Source organism: Protopterus annectens, chromosome 5.part0, assembly GCF_019279795.1.
Source record: "Protopterus annectens isolate FY-2018-M chromosome 5.part0, PAN1.0, whole genome shotgun sequence".
NCBI classification, from domain to species: Eukaryota; Metazoa; Chordata; order Ceratodontiformes; family Protopteridae; genus Protopterus; species Protopterus annectens.
The window spans coordinates 1,877,118,044-1,877,139,444 of NC_056735.1; the positions used below are offsets into that span (position 1 = coordinate 1,877,118,044).

General features: G+C 38.6%; 2 protein-coding genes across 2 annotated transcripts in view; one reads left to right on the forward strand and one right to left on the reverse strand.

Moving 5' to 3' along the window:
* The window catches only part of DGKH (diacylglycerol kinase eta), a 1,992,493-nt gene that overhangs the window by 1,248,873 nt on the left and 722,219 nt on the right, over positions 1-21,401 (forward strand). The window contains exons 7-8 of the mRNA XM_044071702.1: positions 5,883-6,008; positions 14,334-14,436. Coding sequence (XP_043927637.1) covers positions 5,883-6,008; positions 14,334-14,436 — 229 coding nt within the window. The remainder of the gene's footprint in view (positions 1-5,882; positions 6,009-14,333; positions 14,437-21,401) is intronic.
* TMEM81 (transmembrane protein 81) lies at positions 18,902-19,675 on the reverse strand. Its single transcript, XM_044071750.1, has one exon. It carries the CDS (start codon positions 19,673-19,675, stop codon positions 18,902-18,904), a length of 774 nt encoding a protein of 257 aa, XP_043927685.1.

Genomic DNA, 21,401 nt, shown 5'->3' on the forward strand with positions numbered 1-21,401 from the left:
TTATTCTGCAATAAACTATTTTGTCTTGTTGTCATTCTTATTCACAAAAATGAAAACAAAGAAAACTGACATATGATTGGAAAAAAAGGAAAGAGCTGAAATGGCCTGATAGAGGACAAACTTTAAAGGAAGCAGCCAAATAAGTAAGAAGCATACGTATGTATTTCAGTGCTGTTGCAGAAGAGGGTATGTTTATTTTCACAAGTCCCCAAAACTGGGATTGCAGATCATGTCCTGAGTATCAAACATCTCCTTATTGGCCTAGGTGTTTTACAGTATGAGTAGTAAATCACTCACTGGTACCTATATTGGTGTCACCTTAGATTACAGCAAGTCCAGTGTGTCTTTTGATGACTGAGCTGTAGCATTAGCAGTTAATCGGGTTATACCCAGTGAGCTTTCATCACACCCCCTTCTCTGGTTGTACTATAAATTGACAATAAGATCTGTACTAGGGAATACTTTAACATAGCCCAGAAAACTATAAGGTAGCAATGACGACGTATATCAGTCCCTTCCCTGGATTGATATTCCATACTTAAACTGCAGAGATACAAACCTTTATAAGTACTGAAAAAGGTCCCTAATGGGATACAAAAAAAGAGAGAGATATGTTGTATGACTCATATGAAAATGAGGCTACTTCTGGTTGACCTTAGAAGACGTCTCTTTTTCAGACACTTTTAAAGTATATGGAAGAAATTTTTATTTGGGCTGTAGGGAATCCTCCTTTCTATAAAATATATGGGAAAATGATTAGGCTTCCAGAGTCAAAATGGACAGTTCCCTTATGATGCTTTTCAGGATATCATGAACTCTAATTGTCAGAAACCCAAAACTTAACAGTTCCAGAAAGGGCTGACAGAATGTTTGAGGCATTTTTCAAAATTCATGAGTTTTGTAATTTTCTAAGTCAGCAACTCATAATACAAAATCCATTCTTTTAGCAACTTTGCCACTTAACAAAATGTAAAGAATATTAGAAAATATTGTCAGACGTTTACAATTCTAGTACATTTATTACTGGAACCTTGAATTATTTAACCCATACAATATCCTATCAGAAATCTATTTTAGATCAAGTCTAGGCTTATAGGTAGAGGTACATGTCTCTTCTGAGTGTTTTTTGTGTATCAGTAGAATGTGGATTAACAGCTTTCAAAGCTGTTATTTGTTTTCTGACATATTTCCTATTTGACTGCCACTTATGTGGCAGTGCAAGGTTCACTTTTTGTTACGACAGTAAGGTTCATAACCTATGGACCTGATTATAACATAGAGGATTATTATCACATCTCTGATAATAACCAAGTTGTTTTGTGTTTAATGTATAAATCTTGAGAACAGAGTCATGCAAAGTTCATGAGAGGACTCAACAGCCATTGTATGAACACATAAGTGAGTAATGATCAATGACACCTTACAATTGTTTATAGTACACACATGATTTGCTGTTCTGATGTACTACTGTTAACAGAGGGGGAAAAGTGTAGGAATGCAATGTTTAAGCTTTGGAAGCTGTCTAACAGACAGTGACCAGAAGTGAAGTGTATCTTTGAGATTGTAAAATGTCATAATACACTTTGAGCTGCCACTCACAAAAATGAAGTGTGGCAGTCTAAAGCATTTTGTAGTTTTCCCTGCTGTTTTAGGTCTGTATCACTGCTTTGTGATCGCTACTATTTATGATCTACTGCAAGACAACAGTTTAACAACACTGAAAAGTTAAGCATCTTTCTTACATCAGAGAGGTGCTTAACAACATTGTCTTTCTCCTGAATTTGGACCATAATTGCAGTTTCGTGTCTTACAAGACAACATCTATTGTGCCACTTGAGTTAAATAGTTTGCCTGACATTTTATTTATTTTATTTATCATTTGTTGACCGAGTTAGTTCCAATAAGCTAGCGGTCTTTTTTCTCAGGAGACCTGAGGTGGTATTTCTAGTACAATGGGATGTTTGGCCAGGGCACTGGGGAAAGTCTCCTATTCTTTTTGATAGGTTCTGTGAGATTTTTTTACATCCACCTAGCTACCACCAATTCAAGCAGATGGGACCTTGGTTTAACATCTCATCTGAAGGATGACACACTCAGGAATGCAATATCCCCCCAGTGCTGTACTGTAGGGTTAACAATCTAGTCACCTGGAGTGGAAATAGACCCCCCCAGCCTTCTGGTCTTCCAGTAGCAAAGGCAAATGTGATACCTGTTGTACCACTAACACTGTTGTAGGCATAAAAGATGCATGGCTGACATCTGAAGATTGTGTTTTATAGTCCAGCTCAAAAGTCTCAATAATTTCTGTAAGAATAACAATCATAATAAATCAGGAAAAAATCATCCCTGATCCGTTCAATATTAGGAACTTTTGAGGAGCAGTAATAGACTCTTCAGAGTAAGATGGCCCACTCAACAGTCTTTCAGTTTAAGCCAGCTGGTCTTAGCAAATAATGTGTCTTTACATCAATCTGAAAGAAATTAAAGTAGTCTGCAGAGTATTGACAGCTTTTCATGGCAACTTTCTTCCAGGGCATTTACAGATTGGTATAAACAGAATGGTAATATGGTACATAAACAAAGAGGATTGAAATCTTTCCAGCTATGTTAAATGACATTAAGAATTTGAAGCTGGACTATAAAACACAATCTTCAGATATCAGACATGCACCTTTCGTGCAAACAGTATCAGTTGGCACATTCCTTGGACAATAAAATAATTTTTGCTTTTAATTGGAAAATGGATCCACATTTTTCCAAGACATTGCATAGATGTGGAATTGCCCAGAAGTAGACCTTTTCACCACACATTTCAACAATCAGCTTCAAAACATTTGCTTCCTAATTCCTCACCAGAAACTGTGGAGGATAGATTTTTTTTTCACTTTTTGTGGACTTATCCTTACTGTATGTCCTTCCCCCATTTTCGCTGCTTCAGAAAATATTCCTGAGAACAAAGTAATACAAAGCTGAGCTCAGTTTCTTTTTGGCTGTGACAGCCATGATTTTCTCTCTTAATGAATCTGGTTATACTTTTTTCACAGCTGTCACTTATGCACAAGCCTTTAATGTCACAACAACATGGCAGAGTTGTTGTTGTCTTTTGGCTTTTCCCAGTTAGGGGTTGCCAGAGCAGAACTCTGGTCCGCTAATGATTGACAGTAGATTTTCATGACCGCCGAGGTGCCAGCTCGACGTTCAACCTTCAGCAAAGGCACGCCCATTTACGCACGTCTTTTGAATGCCCACCAGACTGCTTTTATCCTAATCTTAAGACTGAATCTGTCCGCGTGGAGAAAAGAGTTTTAATTCCTAACAGTGATTCCATCTGCACCCAAATCCTAAACTGTTAAAAGTAAACCACAATACCATGCTGAAAAAAATCTTTTCTACTGGACTGAAAGAGATTTGTGCCTCGGACTTCTTCATGGTGGTTTGTCCATCTGAATCATCCTGTTGTTCTATTGCAATAATTTCAGATTACTTAAACCACCCACTGCTATTAAACTTATCTTTCTTATCCATCAAGGCTCATGTTTCTGCAATTTCTGCTTATGTCCCAGCGTATCCACATAATGCAGTAAATCCATTAGTTAAGGCCTCCCTAAAAAAGTATCCTGTACTTAGTACTTCCCAGAAGACATATTTCTCCACCTTGGGACTTAAAGTTTATTTTGGCAAAGATAACTCTACAACTGTTCCACACAGCAGACACAAGGAAACTAAAATGTCTCTCACGGAAAACACTTTTGGTAGTGGCAGTTACATCAGAGAAAAGAAGTTCAGATTTGTAAGCTGTCATGTGCAAGACATAATGCAGTTTTTATAGGTTCATAGGTTCATACTAGGCTATCTGCCCGAGGGCATTTACAAGCCTAGCCCATAGTTTTGTGGCTTACGCCACCCATTTAGTATGGGGAACTATACCCATTATTTTGCTGTGCCTCTGTCGAGCAGTGACACTGAGGTAATCCCTGGGGTATATCTGCGATCTCCCATCCATTGGTCAAGATTTCTCTTGAACAAGGCCAGCGAGGTGCTCTGCCTCACATATACCGGGATTTTATTCCACAGCATAGGGAGTCTTTGGGTGATGAATCTATCCCTCCAGCACGTCCTATTAATAGCCGTGTCGAGGTTTAAGTCTCCCGCCCTTGTGGCTCTGATGGATCTAGATATTTTGAGGTGCAGCATATTCATCAAATCTGGGTTTGACATGGCCTTGTATGTTAGGCAAAGGTCACCTCTGAGCAAGCGGTGCGACTGAATAGAGCTGGAGTTCTTTCAGTCGGGCAGCATAGGACAGATGTTTGAGACCCTTTATCCTTTTGGTGAGGAACTTTTGTGGCCTCTCCAGCTGCTGCAAGTGTCGGGTCAGATACATTCCGAATGGGGCATTGTACTCAATCATTGGTCTGATGAGTGATGAGTATAGGGAGACTATGACCTCCCTTGATCTAGATGAGAATCCCTTCATGATAAGGTGGGCAATGTAGAAGGTCTTCCTAACTACTTTAGCTACATGGGTGTCGAATGACAGACTACTATCAACCTGGGTCCCCAGGTCCCTGATAACTTCTTCTGTGCTCAGTGGATTGCCACCTATTTGGTAGCTAGGGGTAACCTTGTTTTTCCCGAAGGGTATGACTATGCATTTTTCCTAAATGAAGGGATATCATTAAACCTTAACCTTCCACCATACCAAAGTTTATATCAGTAGTGATTCAACCAGGTCATTTCCAAGCTGCCAAAATAAAGGAAAACATATTTTGCATACATTATATGCCCACAGGTAGCTAGGTTACTATGCTAGGAATATATATGAAGTTAGAAGAACATACCTATGATATGCCTCTTCGGATAAGGAAAAATAGGCCGGTATGTCAGTGAATAGACTTTGTGTAAATGGTTGGCCAAATGTATTTTTTATAGTATGTATAATGAATCTTCGCAAGATACTCCACTAGGATAGCAGGAGCGTCAGGAGTTTGCTTCAGGAATGTTTCTGCGCAAGATAATTTAGAAGTTGCTACAAAGATTGTCCTCCTTGCCTTCATGAAACACATCTAGATTCACAGTCTACAATCAGTACAGATTTTGGCATGGCTGTCTTACAAATGATGCTGAAACTGTCAATTTCTAACAACTAATGTAGCACTGTTTGGAAAACTACCCACATGTCATGATTTACTTTTACAGTGACCCTTCCCCCAAAGAAAATAAGACAGTAGTGAAAGCTATATTCTATAAGAACAAATCTTCAAGGAAAGGTCATCATAATAGTAAAGCTACCGTCCCTCCATCATATTAAGAGATTTGTTTATAGGTTGGCTGTAACTGTTTATTCTGAAAATTTTGTCAAGTTATATTGTAGTCTGTTATCATAATAACGTTGGTTGACATTCATGTTTACGGTCTACACACTTTCCTGTGAGTTCTCTGTGTAGCTTAAAGAACAGAAGGAGGTACTTGACAAAGATGGATGTCTGTGGATATCTCTTGTACCTATGTAGATACCTCCTAAGATAGGTGCACGACCAGTTCTGTTGCTCATACAGATAATATGACAGCTGTTCAAATTTCAGCCAGATCAAAAGGGAAAAGTTGTTGGGTAATCTCAAATGCAATTACTGTTACACTGCTCAGTGTTAAAGATCTATTGTTATAATAAGTTCCTTATACAACTGTACTATTCTTTATGATGCCTGACTTACTCACCTGTCCTTCCTAGAAAACTTTGGGTAACTATCGTGTGTGCTTGCTTTATTGAGCTTTTCTGCCCAAAGCACATAACTGGACATTCATCTGCTACTTTTGAATAGACTTGTACTATGTCACTGTGGTGAAATGCATTTTTTTCATTAGTGCATTTTTTTTTGCAGATAGCAATGCCTCATCAGTGGTTAGAAGGTAACCTACCTGTTAGTGCCAAATGTGCAGTCTGTGACAAGACCTGTGGCAGTGTACTACGACTACAAGACTGGAGATGTCTCTGGTGCAAAGCCATGGTAGGAACAATTCCTTCTCCTCACTACTTTTAGAATGTATGATGTATCTGATAGGCAAAAGCATTTCGCAGAAGTCAAAGAAATGTATTTATATATTTGTTTGTTTGTTTATTTAATTGTGTTGAACAGATAGTCTGACTGGTCAAGAAACGTTCCTTTTCAGTGGAACCCTGCAGACAAAAGCTCCAAACAATGAGAATAAAAATACACACAGTAATAAAACAAATGAAAATTTTCACCAAAAAAATTGAGCATTCCAGATAACTTATAAAACACAACACAAACTTTTAATAAAACTGTGCAAGCACTTTTGTGTCAAATATTGTCACTAGGATTGAGAAGTCCAAAAGTTTATGTTGTATTCTATACGTTTTTTTTTTCTCCTGGACTGTGTTTTCGTTTATATGCACTGTGGGGAACTTTAAGGCATTGTTTTTAGTGATATATATGCTAATGTTGTATAGCATATAGTTCCAAGAAAAACACTATGATAATAATAGAGATAACAGATGATAATAGTGCAATATGTAAGATTCCAATGAAACATCACAGAGTGATGTAATGGTCTAATAGGTAAAATTTTAAGGAAGCATGATATTAATACGGAGATCTTTGAGAGTGCTACTCAGTTTATTTAACATTAAACTTGCATAATTTTATGTTAGAAAATGGAAGAAAATGAGGTTAATTATGGGAAATAAGAAATAATGGGAAAGTGGGAAAAGGTGGTGGGGAGAGATGTGAAGGAAAAGTGGTAATTTAGACAAGCTGAATGGACAAAGGGAGAAATGTGTGGGGTAATGAGGGTGATATAAATAGCTGTACAGCCATCTTGTGGTGTGTCTTAAGGTGTCTATAAGCCAGGTGTTGTTTAGACGTGTTAGTGGCATGAAGGATCCACATTATCCTGGATAGCTTATATATTCCCAGCCAGGAGTTTGTCAGGTACTGTTTTAATTTGGGTTTGAAGTCTTTTATTTTGTTTGTTTAGTTTAATGGAATTGGTATTTTTGTATGGGTTACGTTTTCTGTGATAGTGTTCTTAGCTGATGAAATATTAAAAAAATTGTCTGAGAGCAGAGAACTGCTTGAGTATAAATAAAGCTAGTATACTTTTCTTAGGGTTTAAGAGCAGGCCTGAATCAGTTAGCCATGATTTAATACAGGGAAAGGATTTTTGGATGATTGTTTGGAATTTTATAGGACATGCTGCAGTGCAGACAAGGGTAGAATCATCAATGTACTGCACAATGGAGGCTTATTTGGTATCTGAATGGAACCTGTTTGTAAATATATTGGATAGAAAGGGGACAAGAATTGAGCCTCAGAGGACACCTACAGGAGCGAGAAGGAAAGCTGAAAAGGTGTGTTGCCATTTTTTCAGCATGTTGTCTGTTGCTAAGCTAGCTATTGAGCCAGAATAGCATAGGCTGGGAGAGGCCTAAGGATGAAAGTTCAATTAGTAGTCAGTGAGACAATGCCAAATGCCTTGGATCAGTGAAAGAAGGTGGATGAGACTAAATGACCTGCATTTCTATGATGATTGATTGTGTTGATGAAATGCAGAAGGGTAGTTGTGGTGCTATGACTTGGAGGAAAGCAATGTTGGATTTCCAAGAGGAGATTGTTGGTACTCAAGGAGCTGTGTGTAAATACATTTTTGTAGGATATTTGATAAGGGTGACAATATTGTGAGAAGTCTGTAATTAGAAAATTCTGGTGAATTTCTGCCTTTGTAAATGGGTATGACATCATTTTTTCCCTAAGAGCTGAGACATGGCTCTCTATTGGTAGGCTAGCGAGTCTGTAACCATTTTGACATATTAATCTGTAAGGTGATCTGTAGTTAAATTTTTGGGATTTAGATGCAGATATGTACTAGACCCACTGTGTAAAAATAATAAAATGTTTTAATTTGATGTTTTGGACATTAGGGTACTGTATAGCTACAACTGTAGCATTTAGCTAATTAGTCAGCCTTTTCATCTTGATTGTTCAAAGGCACTATTGATAAACATTGTGTGCTATGGAACAGGGCCTGTATGTCAGCTTACAAAAGCTCTGTGCTGCTTACACAATGGGGTAAGACATTGTGCAGTCTCACTTAGGTGTGTAAGTATTGTACTCCATGTATAGACTACAAATGTAAAAGATCTCCCATAGGTTGTACACAGTGCACAAAAGCAGCACCATGAATGCATTGGCTGATCCCACTGGGGTAACATGGGGGACAGCAGCCACATGCCCACAGATGGCGCTATGAGTGTGAGCACAGTGATTCCCCTCCCCTAATAAAATGTTGCTTAGCATACAGTACTGAACAAAATATTAGTATTGTACTAATAAGACTAGGCACCAACACAGAAGCAGTCGGCAGTTTCAGTAAAATAAGATAAGACTGTCAGTGACATTCAATCTTTAATTTTAAATAACTTTTCAGGAGCTGCAGTGTCAATAGAAGAAAAGTCTGGACAGAAGAGCGTGATACAAGAAACATTGATATGCTTTTTCTTAACTGTTGCATAAGGAAATAACTGGATTAAGGCCCTTGGCTTGATCTAGTAACAAATTTTAAGGAGAAGCAGACAAAAAAGAACACTGAATATAATAAAAAGTTTTCCTCTAGCAAATAAATGAGACAAAACTGTGTCAGAAGGACAAAGTTCTAAAAGTGAAAGACAGTCAAGTGTTTGTGAAAAATAATTACCAACTGTACACCAGGCAGAAGAGGAATAAAGTAGAGGCAACTGTTTATCTGGTTCTTATGTCTCTGTGAAGACAAGTCTGATAAGCGACAATAAAAACAGAATGCTTCTTTCTTTCAATGGCTAGGAGATAATGGTTTTGGGAAGCATTTAAGCATTTTTCTAATCTGGGAGAGGAATAAAAATAAGACGGGGATACAGAAAGAGACCATCACTGGTGTTAAGAACTGCAAGCCAAAGGAACTGTTTCTCTGATGCAGGAAAATGTGATTAGAGTCATGTTCACCACAATGAGGAAAGACCTCATTATCAGTTAATTTGCATTTCATTGCATCACCCTTAATTACTGCAAGTAGAAATCATCACTTTCCTGTGATAGTCACCACTGGAAGCACAAGCATCTGGTTGGCACAGGCACCAGCTATTCATTTTATGTCTCTCTCTCTCACACACACACACACACACACACACACACGCACATGCACACACACACACACACACACACACACACACACACACACACACACACACACACACACACACACACACACTCAGATAATACCTCTTCCTGAATTGGTAGAACTTCCCCGATATCTCTCTATTTTTTGAATCTGCACTCCTAAGTCATAGATTTTTACAGTCAGTCAGTAATGGCAGACATTAGTGTTTCATTCTTTTTATTGTTTATAAAGTCCATCATGATGCTAGACCTGTTGTGCTAAAACTGGCCCTGATTTTGCAGAACTCTCCTGATGTTGCCTCTTATTCATGCACTGTCCCTCTTTATTTACTGACTTTTGCAGTCAATGACTAATGCCAAATATTAAAGTTCTATACTTATTACAGCGTAAAAAACAACATCTTAATATAAGCTCTCTCAGTTAGTACCACCAGAAAATTAATGAGGAATAGTGATAAAGCCTGGAAGGCATGGCTCAATAATAAAACAGAAAACAATCTTCAAAAACACAAATAAATATGAAATAAAGTCAAATACCAGATCAAACTTGACAAGAAACTTTATTACTCCAATTTGCAGAATAGATGCTAAAAAAAAATCTGGACAGTTCACCACCATATCTAAAATACTGCACCCTGGCTAAAATGTACAATTAAACCCCAACCCCCACTATTCACCGGAAGAAACATCTGACACTTTCAATAGTCAGTTTATATCCAGCATTGATAAACTATTTTACAACTAAAACAAGTCAACCTCTTCGAATAATCTGACTACATCCCATGTGTCACCACTCAATTCCATTAATACTCAGTCTTTCTCCTTTCCACCAGTGTCCACCACAACAATCAAGAAATACGCGAAACAATGATTTACATGTGCAACAGGCTTCTGAAAAAAAAAAGTCACCAAAACTAAGGTATGCTCTATAGAAAAAAAATCTTCTTAACTGATTCATCCAGGAAACTCCTAGCTTCTTTAAGGTCTATATTATATAAATAAAGAAGTAAAATCTCGACTTACATTTGATCGTCCCCTATTTCCCAGAGCTGCACAACATTGAACCATCAAATCATGGATTCCTTTCCAAGGGAAAGAAATCGGTAGTCCAAACACACACACATCACATTATAACAAACACTATAAAAGTGGGGGGTTTTGACCCTCATACTCCCCGATGTGGGGGGCTGTGATCCCCATCCCCCATAACTAAATATACTAACTCTGAGATCGCACTACAGTTGGGAAAAGGCAGATTTAACAGAATGGCCAACCAATTTCATTCCCTTGGAAAGAAATTGATGATTTGGCTGTTCAATGTTGTGCAGCTTTGAGAAATAGGGATCGATCAAAGGCAAGTCAAGATTTTACTCATTCGATTATATAATATAGACCCCCTTCTTTACTACTACTACTACTCACTTTACTATATGGTTCCCAAATACTGCTTCACCTGCTTAACCTTCAGGCTTCCTTCCAAAATAAACTAAACCAGTGCTACAATAAAGTAGTAAAATTTGCCACTAACTCACAAAACAAAATCTTGAACTGCTTTGCACTAAAACAGCTGATTGGCTTGAATTGCCCAAGAACCTCAATGACACCCAGCAACTCCTAGTCCACAAATGAATATACAAACCAGAACAAAGCAAAGCCCTACTAGACTTATTACGTACATACACCCCTGCTAGACCAGTTTGATCTGAAAACAAAATGCTGCTCACTACCTACAAACCACACTTGTCAACAGGAACCTTTCGATTCCAGCTATGTAGCCACTCCTGGAACTCCTTCCCCTTAGCCAATAAACATACACACAATCCTTCCAATTTCAAGACCAGTCTAAGAAAAGATCTGTCAGACAAATCAATCTATCCTTGTGCAACTCTCTTAACAAATGTCTGACCACCTACTTACTGTAACCATGCATTTCACACTATGAATCACTAACTTCCATATCTTAGCAGATATTAATGTCTTAATATCAAAAATAACTTGCACTTTATTTCCCCTCTAGTGTCCTTTCATAACATTCTCATCTCTCTAATACTGATCACCTCTTCTTCATGTCCTTAACTTTACCTCTAGCACATTACTTCTCCTCATCTCATTCCATTACTCTATTTTCAAATTAGAATACACAATTGTTATGAGTATCTCTTGTTGTCTAGTGGTAGACTAACACTCTACCCAGGAGCTGAACATCTGCTGGGGTACAAGGCAGGAAACTTCTCCCATTTCACTTTAACATTTTGGTAATATGTATGAGGATCACTGGTGTGTAGCTGCAGTGCATGTGATAAGACTGTGTTAAATACCTGATTGTGCATGCCTACAGTACAAGGAATGAATCTTTTCAAGTGTCTTTATGGCATGATATAAATTGTATTCCTGGTGTCTTTTGCCCCCCCCCCCCCCACTCCACATTGTCATGCTGCAAAACTTTCTTCTATTACCTTTATAAGTGCCTTTAGGGCACGATAAAAAATGTATCCCGGGGTGTAGTGTTCCCCCACCCCACATCTGTCATGCTGAAGAATGTTGTTCTATTTATCTTTGTACATGCTTTTAGAGCATGATATAAACATTTGCCTAATATCAAGTGTGTTCCCACTGCCCAATGCCTTTTGTGCTGCAAAGCTTTGTTTATTCTCTTTGTATGTGACTTTAGGACATGATGTAAAGAGTATCCCCAGTGTCTAGTGTCTCCTCCCACAAATATTTCAGGATTTGCTTGTTAGTCTCTAGGGGAATGTGGAAGTATGATGCCTCCTATACATATTTACATATTAATGCATACACAAACACACACACAGCCTAACCTAGTTTAATCACATTCAGACACACACATTCACCTAGATACACGTGTGCACACACATACACCCTCCCTACCTATCCCTTAACTAACCCCCTACTGTGACCACCCAGCCAGACACACACACACACGTGCACACATATACAGACACACATACAGACACACACACACACACACACACACACACACACACACACACACACACACACACACACACACACACACACACACATTCACCTAGATACATGTGTGCACACACATACACTGTCCCTACCTATCCCTTAACTAACCCCCTACTGTGATCACCCAGCCAGACACACACACACACACACACACACACACACACACACACACACACACACACACACACACACACACACACAAAATCACCTAGATACATGTGTGCACACACATACACCCACCCTACCTATCCCTTAACTAATCCTCTACTGTGACCACCCAGCAAGACACACACACACACACACACACACACACACACACACACACACACACACACACACACACACACACACACACACACACACACACACGTGAGGCCAGTCATCCCTCTGCATACACTTACACATGCAGCCACATGCTCCCTGGCACTTACCTGTAACATGATCAGTTGAATGCAAGCTCTTTTCAGTGTTAATTAACATGAGTGGCCAAGATAACTTACACATGCGTGTGATTCTCTGAATCGCTCAGCTGTGTAAATGCCTTACCGCAGGCATTTCCAGTGGGAAAGCACATCGGTAATTAAAGGCTACTCCCCCTGGAACATATGTACATTATAATTATGACTGGAAGAAGAATAGCTCTGCATTTAACACTTTGTTAGAATTGGAGTGCAGTATGGGGTTTAGACAGTGATCAGGAAGACTTAGGTTTATGGCATGGGAAGGTAGTTTAGGGCTGGGGAGCAGGAGGGGAGTTTTAGGTTTAGGTAGCTAAAGGAGGTTATAGAGGTTTCAGATTTAGGGAGTGGGAAGGGAGCTTATAGTTAGGGATAGGAAAGGTGGCTTTAGATTTAGGGAATGGGAGGGACTTTAGGATTTGGAAGGGGGTTTATTTTTAAGGAGGTAAAGGAAGCTAAGTGTTAGGGAGTGTTATTTTAGTGTCAAGGATTGAACAGGGACTGTAGGTTTAGAGAGGGGGAGTGGAGATTTAGGTTTAAGGAGTGACTGAGGACTTGCTATGGTTAGGATCAGTGACTGGGTTGGAATTTTTAGGGTTAGAGTTAGGGGTCTGGTAGGGCTATGTAGTTAAGTAGGGCTGGGTTATGGGAGGAATAGATAGTTTGCTAGGATTGGGCTGGTGGGAGTTAGGGCACTCACCAGTCAGAATGTCCCTGGAACTAGTAGCATGCAAGCATTTGTAGTGGACCTTAGTCTTTACACAGTACAGTGTATAGTGTATGGCTTTTAAAAGACATTACAATCAAAAGCAAACTTTTTTTTAAGGTTATGACTACTGTGTTTATAGTACTTCAGAGCTTGGCAAAAATTATATTTGTTCATTGTAAACTTAATTTTTGATCACAGTGAGTTAGTTAAAGATAAGTAAAGAGAGTTATTTTGAAGGGGAGATGCTTACTTGAAACTGTGCCCACCTCCGTTTTGCATCTCTACTTGTGTGTGTGTGTGGTTGTGTATGTCTCTGTGTGATAACTGCACTGGTGCATGTGGATTGTATTTCACCTTATTATACTGTCTTGCTTTGCAGGCAAGATATATAATCCTGAACTAGACAAGACAGAATAACAAGAATTTAACTCATTACAGTATAGTGCGCCTCTAGGCTTTTCTGCAGTTGCCTCCTACTGCGCCTCTAGGTGTCAAATATTGCTTGTTCATATTTGCTTTAATAATTTCAAAACCATGCTACATACAAGGTATCAGAATATTTTATCTTGAAGCACACATAATGGCAAACACAACTGTACTGATATATGACCTCTGTCAGTGAGTATTTGTTAGACCTGTTAGGTGATAACTTCATTTTTAAAGGCTCATGCCACAGTCACTGGGAATTAAAGGTACACACTCAAACGAGCTGTACTACAGGGAGTTAACTTGCATTTTTTTTTTTTTTACTGTAACAAGCACTTTCCATTCATTATAACCAGATTTATAAATAGATTTTTCATAATGTTTTGGCATACTGTGCTTAAAAGGTATGCTATTTTGATTTGTCCAGTTCCTTTACAAAACAGAATTTTGCAGTGATTATCTGGCATGTTTATTAGCCATGCAAAAGCTATTTTCTTTCAAACAAAATATGTGCTTGTCTTTAATGAGTTTTGTCTATTAATGACTTAAAAGGAAATGTTATATTTTTAGGTGCATACATCCTGCAAGGATCATTACCCCCGGAAGTGCCCGCTAGGCTTATGTAAAGTCTCCATCATCCCACCCACTGCACTTAACAGCATAGACTCTGATGGTAAGTCTCATGATACATGGATACACACTGAGATGACTTCACTTTAGCACATTACATGCTTAACATTATAGTGTTTATTTAATGCTTATTTTATGCTTATTTTATCATACTCTGTTCCAAATCCCTTTTACCTTCCATTAAAACAGTATTGCTGTTTTTTCTTCAGTTGTTGCGCCCTCTAGAACTTTGACTTGTTTTGAATTGAAAATTTATTTAGCATATACTTACCTGTCTTGCTCTCCTCCAAGTCTAAGCAATTTTCACTTTTTAGCAATAGTTCTTCCTTTTGGGGGGGGGGGGGGTCACAGTAATACAAGTTTATTCTCGGAAGACGTACTGAAGAATACATGGCCCATTGACTGTAGCTGGCTGTGCGGCAGACATTACTAGGTGGATAGAGATATCATGGCATGGACTCCACAAACTAGAAAAGGCACTACTATGCAGAGCCAGATCATGGCCAAATGGGACCCAATGCGGGGTAATGGATCAGGCTCCCCTCTGCAGCAATCCCAGCATCCCATTGTTTCAGTATTTCTCCCCAGTTACCATACACACTGTTCTAACCTGTCAGTACACATATTATTTTAGTTGTCACCTCTACAGTGATTATAGATATTTGAATTTAATTTATAACTTTTATTTCAAATTACATGATATCCATTTGCTAAATAAAACAATACAATCTCATAATGAAAACAGACTTAATCACAACGACAGTAAACTTCTCTGCCCTTAAAACTCACATTTATTAAAACAACATTAAAACCCACATTCATAGAAAACACATCTGGCCAGTGGCAGATTAACATTACCTTTGGCTGCTTTCAAACCATGGGCTCCCTGCACACATTTTTACAGCCATACATAAATGTATGTTCTCTGTGATTCACCTTCCTGACTGTTGTTCTTCTTCTTTCGGCTTTTCCTGGTTAGGGGTAGCCACAGCAGAACTCTGGTCCACTAATGATTGGCAGTAGATTTTTTACGGGTGCCGAGGTGCCAGCTCGATGCCCAACCTTCAACGAAGGCACGCCCATTCTACGCATGTCTTTTGAATGCCACTCGACCGTGGAGAGGACATGCAGACTCCACACAGAAGGCTCTCCAGCTGAGAATCGAACGGGAGAACCTCTTGCTGTGAGGCAGCAATGCTACCGCTGCACCACCATGGCTTAATTAATCTTTCTGACTGTATTAAATTATATTCCTTGTTTAATATAGCACCACTTGTTAGAGTGTATTTTAAATTTGTAGTTTTGAACATTTTCCAGCAAGCAATGAAACAAAACATATGAATCATTAATGACAAAACTGCCCATTTCAGAACATTTCGATCATAATAGGCCGACTCAAGCTGCTGTCTCCATAATCCACCAATATCAGTAAATATGCACAATCTCTGCAGAAGTAAAAGTCATCTGAATAATCACACATTAAAGAGAACTGCAACTGATGAAGAGGTTGTTTTCCCTACAAATTCACTGCCTCCCTTGAAGAATAAATTGCCTGTCACATTAAAAAATGGTGTGCTGATAATATTGCAGTAGAGAATGGCTGGCAAACCAACCATAGGTTCATAGTTAACAGGCATCACAGCCAAAAGGGGACACATGCAGCAGTGCAGCACCCCTTATGCTGCAATGTAGTGTCAGTAATTGACCTACTTGGTGTGGGAAGAGACCCCACAGCCCTCTGTACCAAAAGCAAGTGTGCTACCACTGACACCGAACAACGCAGCTATGAAACTCTGACTTTGATAGACTGTAATCCTCAGTGATTAACAAAAAACAAAACAAAAATAAAGTTACTGGAGACCTGGCAGTTGGGTGGAGGTTTAAGGCACTTGCCTGTCAATAATAATTATTAAGGTTCAGGGTTTGACTTTGAGCAAAGTCACTTAACTAGACAGTGCCCCTAACTGGGGCATTTTACACCAACAGACACACACACACACACACACACACACACACACACACACACACACACACAGACACACACACACACACACACACCTCCATTTGCTCTAATGGAAAGAGCAGTTTTGACCTCACTAGAACAGATCCATGCTCTGCAATGTAAAACCAGTATGACAGCTCCTGTTGCTCTTTATCTCCCTCACTGATGTTGCAGTTACTTAAATCTTCTGCGGATTTCTACAGATGTCATTATTAATGCTGAGGTTTTAGGGGCTTACAGAAGTTGCAATTTCCTCATGCTTGCTGTGTTCACAGAAGGAAGTTCTCAACAAGGTCCTAATACTGGATCTTTTTTTACTTATTGAAGTTTTTTTTTTTTTGTAGCAAATGTGGACCCCCCCCCCCAACTAACTCAGGACCTAGGCTCTGCTGCTATGAAATAAGGAAAGGATAAATTTAGACCGTTTTAGGAGATACAGACAGCATGTGCTGTGACAGCTTCACAATATCTATCTGGCATGAGTCTCCAACAGTACTTTAAGTACTAGACCCAGGAAGCAGTACAAGGACATAGAGACATTTCATGGAAAAACTGGATTACTTTTAAAAAAGTTACAGCTGGGTGTATACATCAGTACCTTTGCAACAGGAAATTGAATAAGGTTAGCCATATACTAAAAATCAGGTGGATTGGGGATGAAGTCTCACTAAACCGTTGTGTTTGAGTCAGGCTGTGGGACGGTTGTCACTTGTTCAAGAGATGGCCTCACATCTGGGATCAACTTGGAATCTAACCCAAAAGGTAGGTTGAATAGCAGCAAGTGTTGGGGCTGTAGTAATAAGCAGGTAGGTGTGAAACATTTATTCTGAGACTGTAAAAGAAAACAACAGTGGGGCCACTGTGAAGACTTCTGGTCTATGGTTATTCGTTGAGCGACATACTTATCGAATGGCTATTAGTTGAACAGTATACATTGAACATGCTTTTCATCATAAATCACATCATCCAATTGGCATAGTTGGCCAACAGCAAGGAAACAGCACATAGTACGTGTATACCTCGCAGTAAACATGTCACTCTTATTAATTGTTAATTATTTTTTTCTTTTGCAGCATGATTTTTTGAAAGATCATTCTGCAGTCATTAATTTATCAAGCTTTTATGCTTACATCACTAGGGCTATGGAGATGGGAATTAAAACAGGTGTAGTCTATTTGGATTTAATGAAAGCTTCTGACTCTGTTCCTTCTTCTTTGGGGGTTTAGAGATTCTAAGAGTATGCCTGGAGAAACCTAATGCTTGTTTCTTTTCATATAAAGTACCACGTTTCTGGAACCTTCGTTCCCAGTGGATGAGGCCCCATGCCAATTAGGTTTCAAAGTGCCTTGAAAATAAATCTTTTTACTTTGGCATACTAGTTAATCAGTATTAACTGTCTCAGCATTTATTTTGTCATAATTTCTTAATTTTTTGCATGGTATGTATTTTCTCTGCGTTCAAGCACCTTAATGTACTTGAACTTGTACTATTAGGTGTAGGTACACCATATTTCATCTCTTTTCCATAAATTACAGTTTTGGGATATTGTCCAATGAACCTACTTGCCCATCTGTAGACCATAATCAAATGATCATTAACAGCCTCTATTAACACATATGCAACCTTGTGGCTCCTTGGCTCAAGGCTATGATGCTATCAATTGCAGAGGATTTAACTGTTTATATTTACATGTATGCTTCTTTTTGCATATGCACATATGCACAGAAATGCATACACACACACACATATACATACATACAGTTGTGCACTGTTTGATATACTTACAAAGCTTTGATCCCAATCCATCCAGGGAAATGTGATACGCTAAATGTGAGGAGTAAAGATAGCTGTACTTGTCCCCCTGCAGCCCCCCATGTTAAAGACCGTCTCTGAAGTTTGTTGTGTCATGCTTCACTGGTTTGTGATCCAGGATGTGTGATTTGATTATAAATCAGTTGGCATATGTGTAGACAGGGACACACACATGTGTATACAATCACAAATACACTCACAACTTCATGGATAACTCAGAGTATACAAGTCCTGAAAAATATGAAAATCAACCAAACTTCCCCAACATGGTAATTCAGCCATAATCAAAAATAAAAACATGATAAAATGCTTCAGGTTTAAACCTCACATACCATAAAAAGGATGTAAATTTAGCTCACATTAACTGTCTTGATTTTCATATAACATTGCTTTTTCACTTTTCTGCATTTCATTGGGTACGTAGTGTCATATGTTCAGTATTTAAAAATAAACTAATGTAGCTCCCTTCTGTTATCTGTACATATCTATCAAATATCCATTCAGTGCTAAATGAAGACATCACAAAAGTGTTCTACATATTTTCAGCTGCATATTGATTTTATTAAGTAGTTTAATTCACTCAGTCAGCTGGCTGATATTCTTCATTTGTGAGGTAGATAAAGTTTAATTTGCCTTGTGCTTTGCTTGCTCAGAACATGCCAATATCAGCATGCTGGCACATGCCCATTGCATACTATGTATTACAGATTATTGTACCCCTTCTGTTTAGCTTTTTTGGAGGACCCTTTGAGAGCCCTACTTTTGTTTCTTGTTGGTTGTACATATGACGCAGGAGCCATCCAATAAACATAGCACATAGCACCCCTCCACCCATTCCAATGCCAACTAGAACTGATTTGTTTTCATGCCAAGGCAAACTAGCAGTGGCAGTAGATGAAGGGGCAGTGATCAGACTAGAATTACTTTCATTTTTCTCCGCTTTCTTCAACAAGCTTAGGAACCTGTCATGCCCGAGATCTATCAGGTTGGATGGGATAATCCTCAACCCAAAGTACTGTCTTTTGATAAGTTTAAAGCCACTGATCAACTGTACATCACACCTGTAGGTGCCAGAATCACTCTCTTCTGTATGAGAAAACACAAGGGTGCAGTTACTGCTAAAAGGAATAAAAAGTTTATCCTCTGTTGTGATCATGGCTTTTGCAAACTTCCACGTGCAAAGATAGTTATGCTCACCACTGCTTGCCATTTCCCAGTTCACACAGTTCAGCTCTGTTTTTGCTTTTACTGGGTAGGTGAATGTGTCTAGCCCACAGACAAACTCACTTAGACACTCAACACGCTTGATGTGGCAGTTTTTCTCCTCACCACTAGGGAGCACCAAACACTGTTTTGTCTCCTTGAAACCCAAGCCACAAGTGACACTGCATTCAGAGCTGCTAACTACCATGAAGGCTGTGACTTCCATGAGTTCTGAAGGGATGCTTATGTTTGGAACTACAGTCATTTCTTGGCCTATGATATATTCCCAGTGAATGAGTACAAGGTACAGTAGAGCTATAGCTTTAAAGTTATAGGTCAGAATCTTTCCTGCCATGGAAATGTTATTGAAGATAAACATGCAAATCTGCTTTAATTTTCCCAGCTCTGAAAAGGTTTAATACCGTAAAGTGTTGACTTCATTAGTCCTGAAATGCTGGTTGCTTATACTGCTCAGGAACAGAATTCTTCCTCTATAGTTGCTGTTATTTTTAACAGGACTATAAATTTCTACAGCATACACTTAAGTTGTCTATAGAAAAGCTCTAGTTACAAAACATTACTTGGTACTGTAACTCTTATTCAGACTGAGTTATTAACCACAGATTCTGTATGTGTATCCATTCAAAGAAAATAATCTTCTGAAGCTGCATGAGTATCTGAAAACAAAGCTGGAGTTAGTTACAGGTATGCCATGAACTGAAGACATTGCACAGAGATGTCTGCTTCAAATGGAAACTAGAATGCTACAAGGTTCACTTTTGGGAGATAATTGTTTCTTGTTAGACTGTGAGATTATAAATCTCGCAAGTTCTCTTAATAGCTGCTTGATGTTTCTTTCATATGCAATTCCTCTTGTTATATTTCTGCATCCAAGATCATAAACTTTTTTATCCCAAAATGCTCAAATCTGAAAGACCATAACAGTGGTGGTCAGCTGTTGATACTGCTTAGTTTGTTTGTTCTCAGAATCATTTTAGAAATGTTCTGCCCAAACTGGAAGATTGGTTTACTTTTGAAAAGACCCTTTTGAATGCCTTTATTTTAAGAATTGCTAGTTCTGAAAAGCAGGAGTTCAAATAAGAGTTAGACTGGATCTGATGTTTCTTGCAATTTTGTAATCATTCAAACATCCCAGCTGACATGGTATCCATATTCTAGTTCTATGATGGTGTTCATGCTTGAACTCAAAATAGTTAATTTAGAATGTCAGTAAAAAAAGGGAATTTGTGATGTCATCAGGCAGCAGGGACATAATGGAAAGATAAGCAAAACTGTGAAGCAAGGAGAGATCAACACTCATAAATCTGTGCCGAATCATTACAAATTGTGCAAATAAAGATAACTAGACAGAGACCAGTAAATGTCAGTTGTTTTCCATTTATGTGGGAAAAATATCATGACTTTTTGATGCGTCTTTGCCAGGTGTGTTTGTGACTAACTGTAAAACATAGCACTCTCAAAGCTGCTTTCATTTAATCACTTTCAGGATTTTGGTCTGAAAGCATGTAGCTGTGGTTGGGGTATGACTAGTTTATAGTTGGTCAAGCAGATCTGGCAGAATGGTGGAGAAAGGGTTTTATCAGCGGACTTTACTAGAATTTAAAGGTAGAAGCGCGAAATTAAAATTCATGATCTCTGTTACATGTTGATTTGTTTGATAACCAGAAACTTCTGTAAATCTATTAGCAGCACCACATCTTCCAGAAACATCTATAAATCTAATAGTAGCACCACATCTTGAAGAAACTTCTATAAATCTAATAGTAGCACCACATCTTGAAGAAACTTCTATAAATCTAATAGTAGCACATCTTCTTGAAGGCACTTCTATGAGATCATTCAGGGGCCCTGGAATACCTGGTAATAATACAATTCTACATCTTATAGAGTATACCTTCCTCTTCACCTCCAACACCTCAGATCAGGTGGTCGTTCTTAATGCAAGATTCAAAAACACTAGGGATATAAGT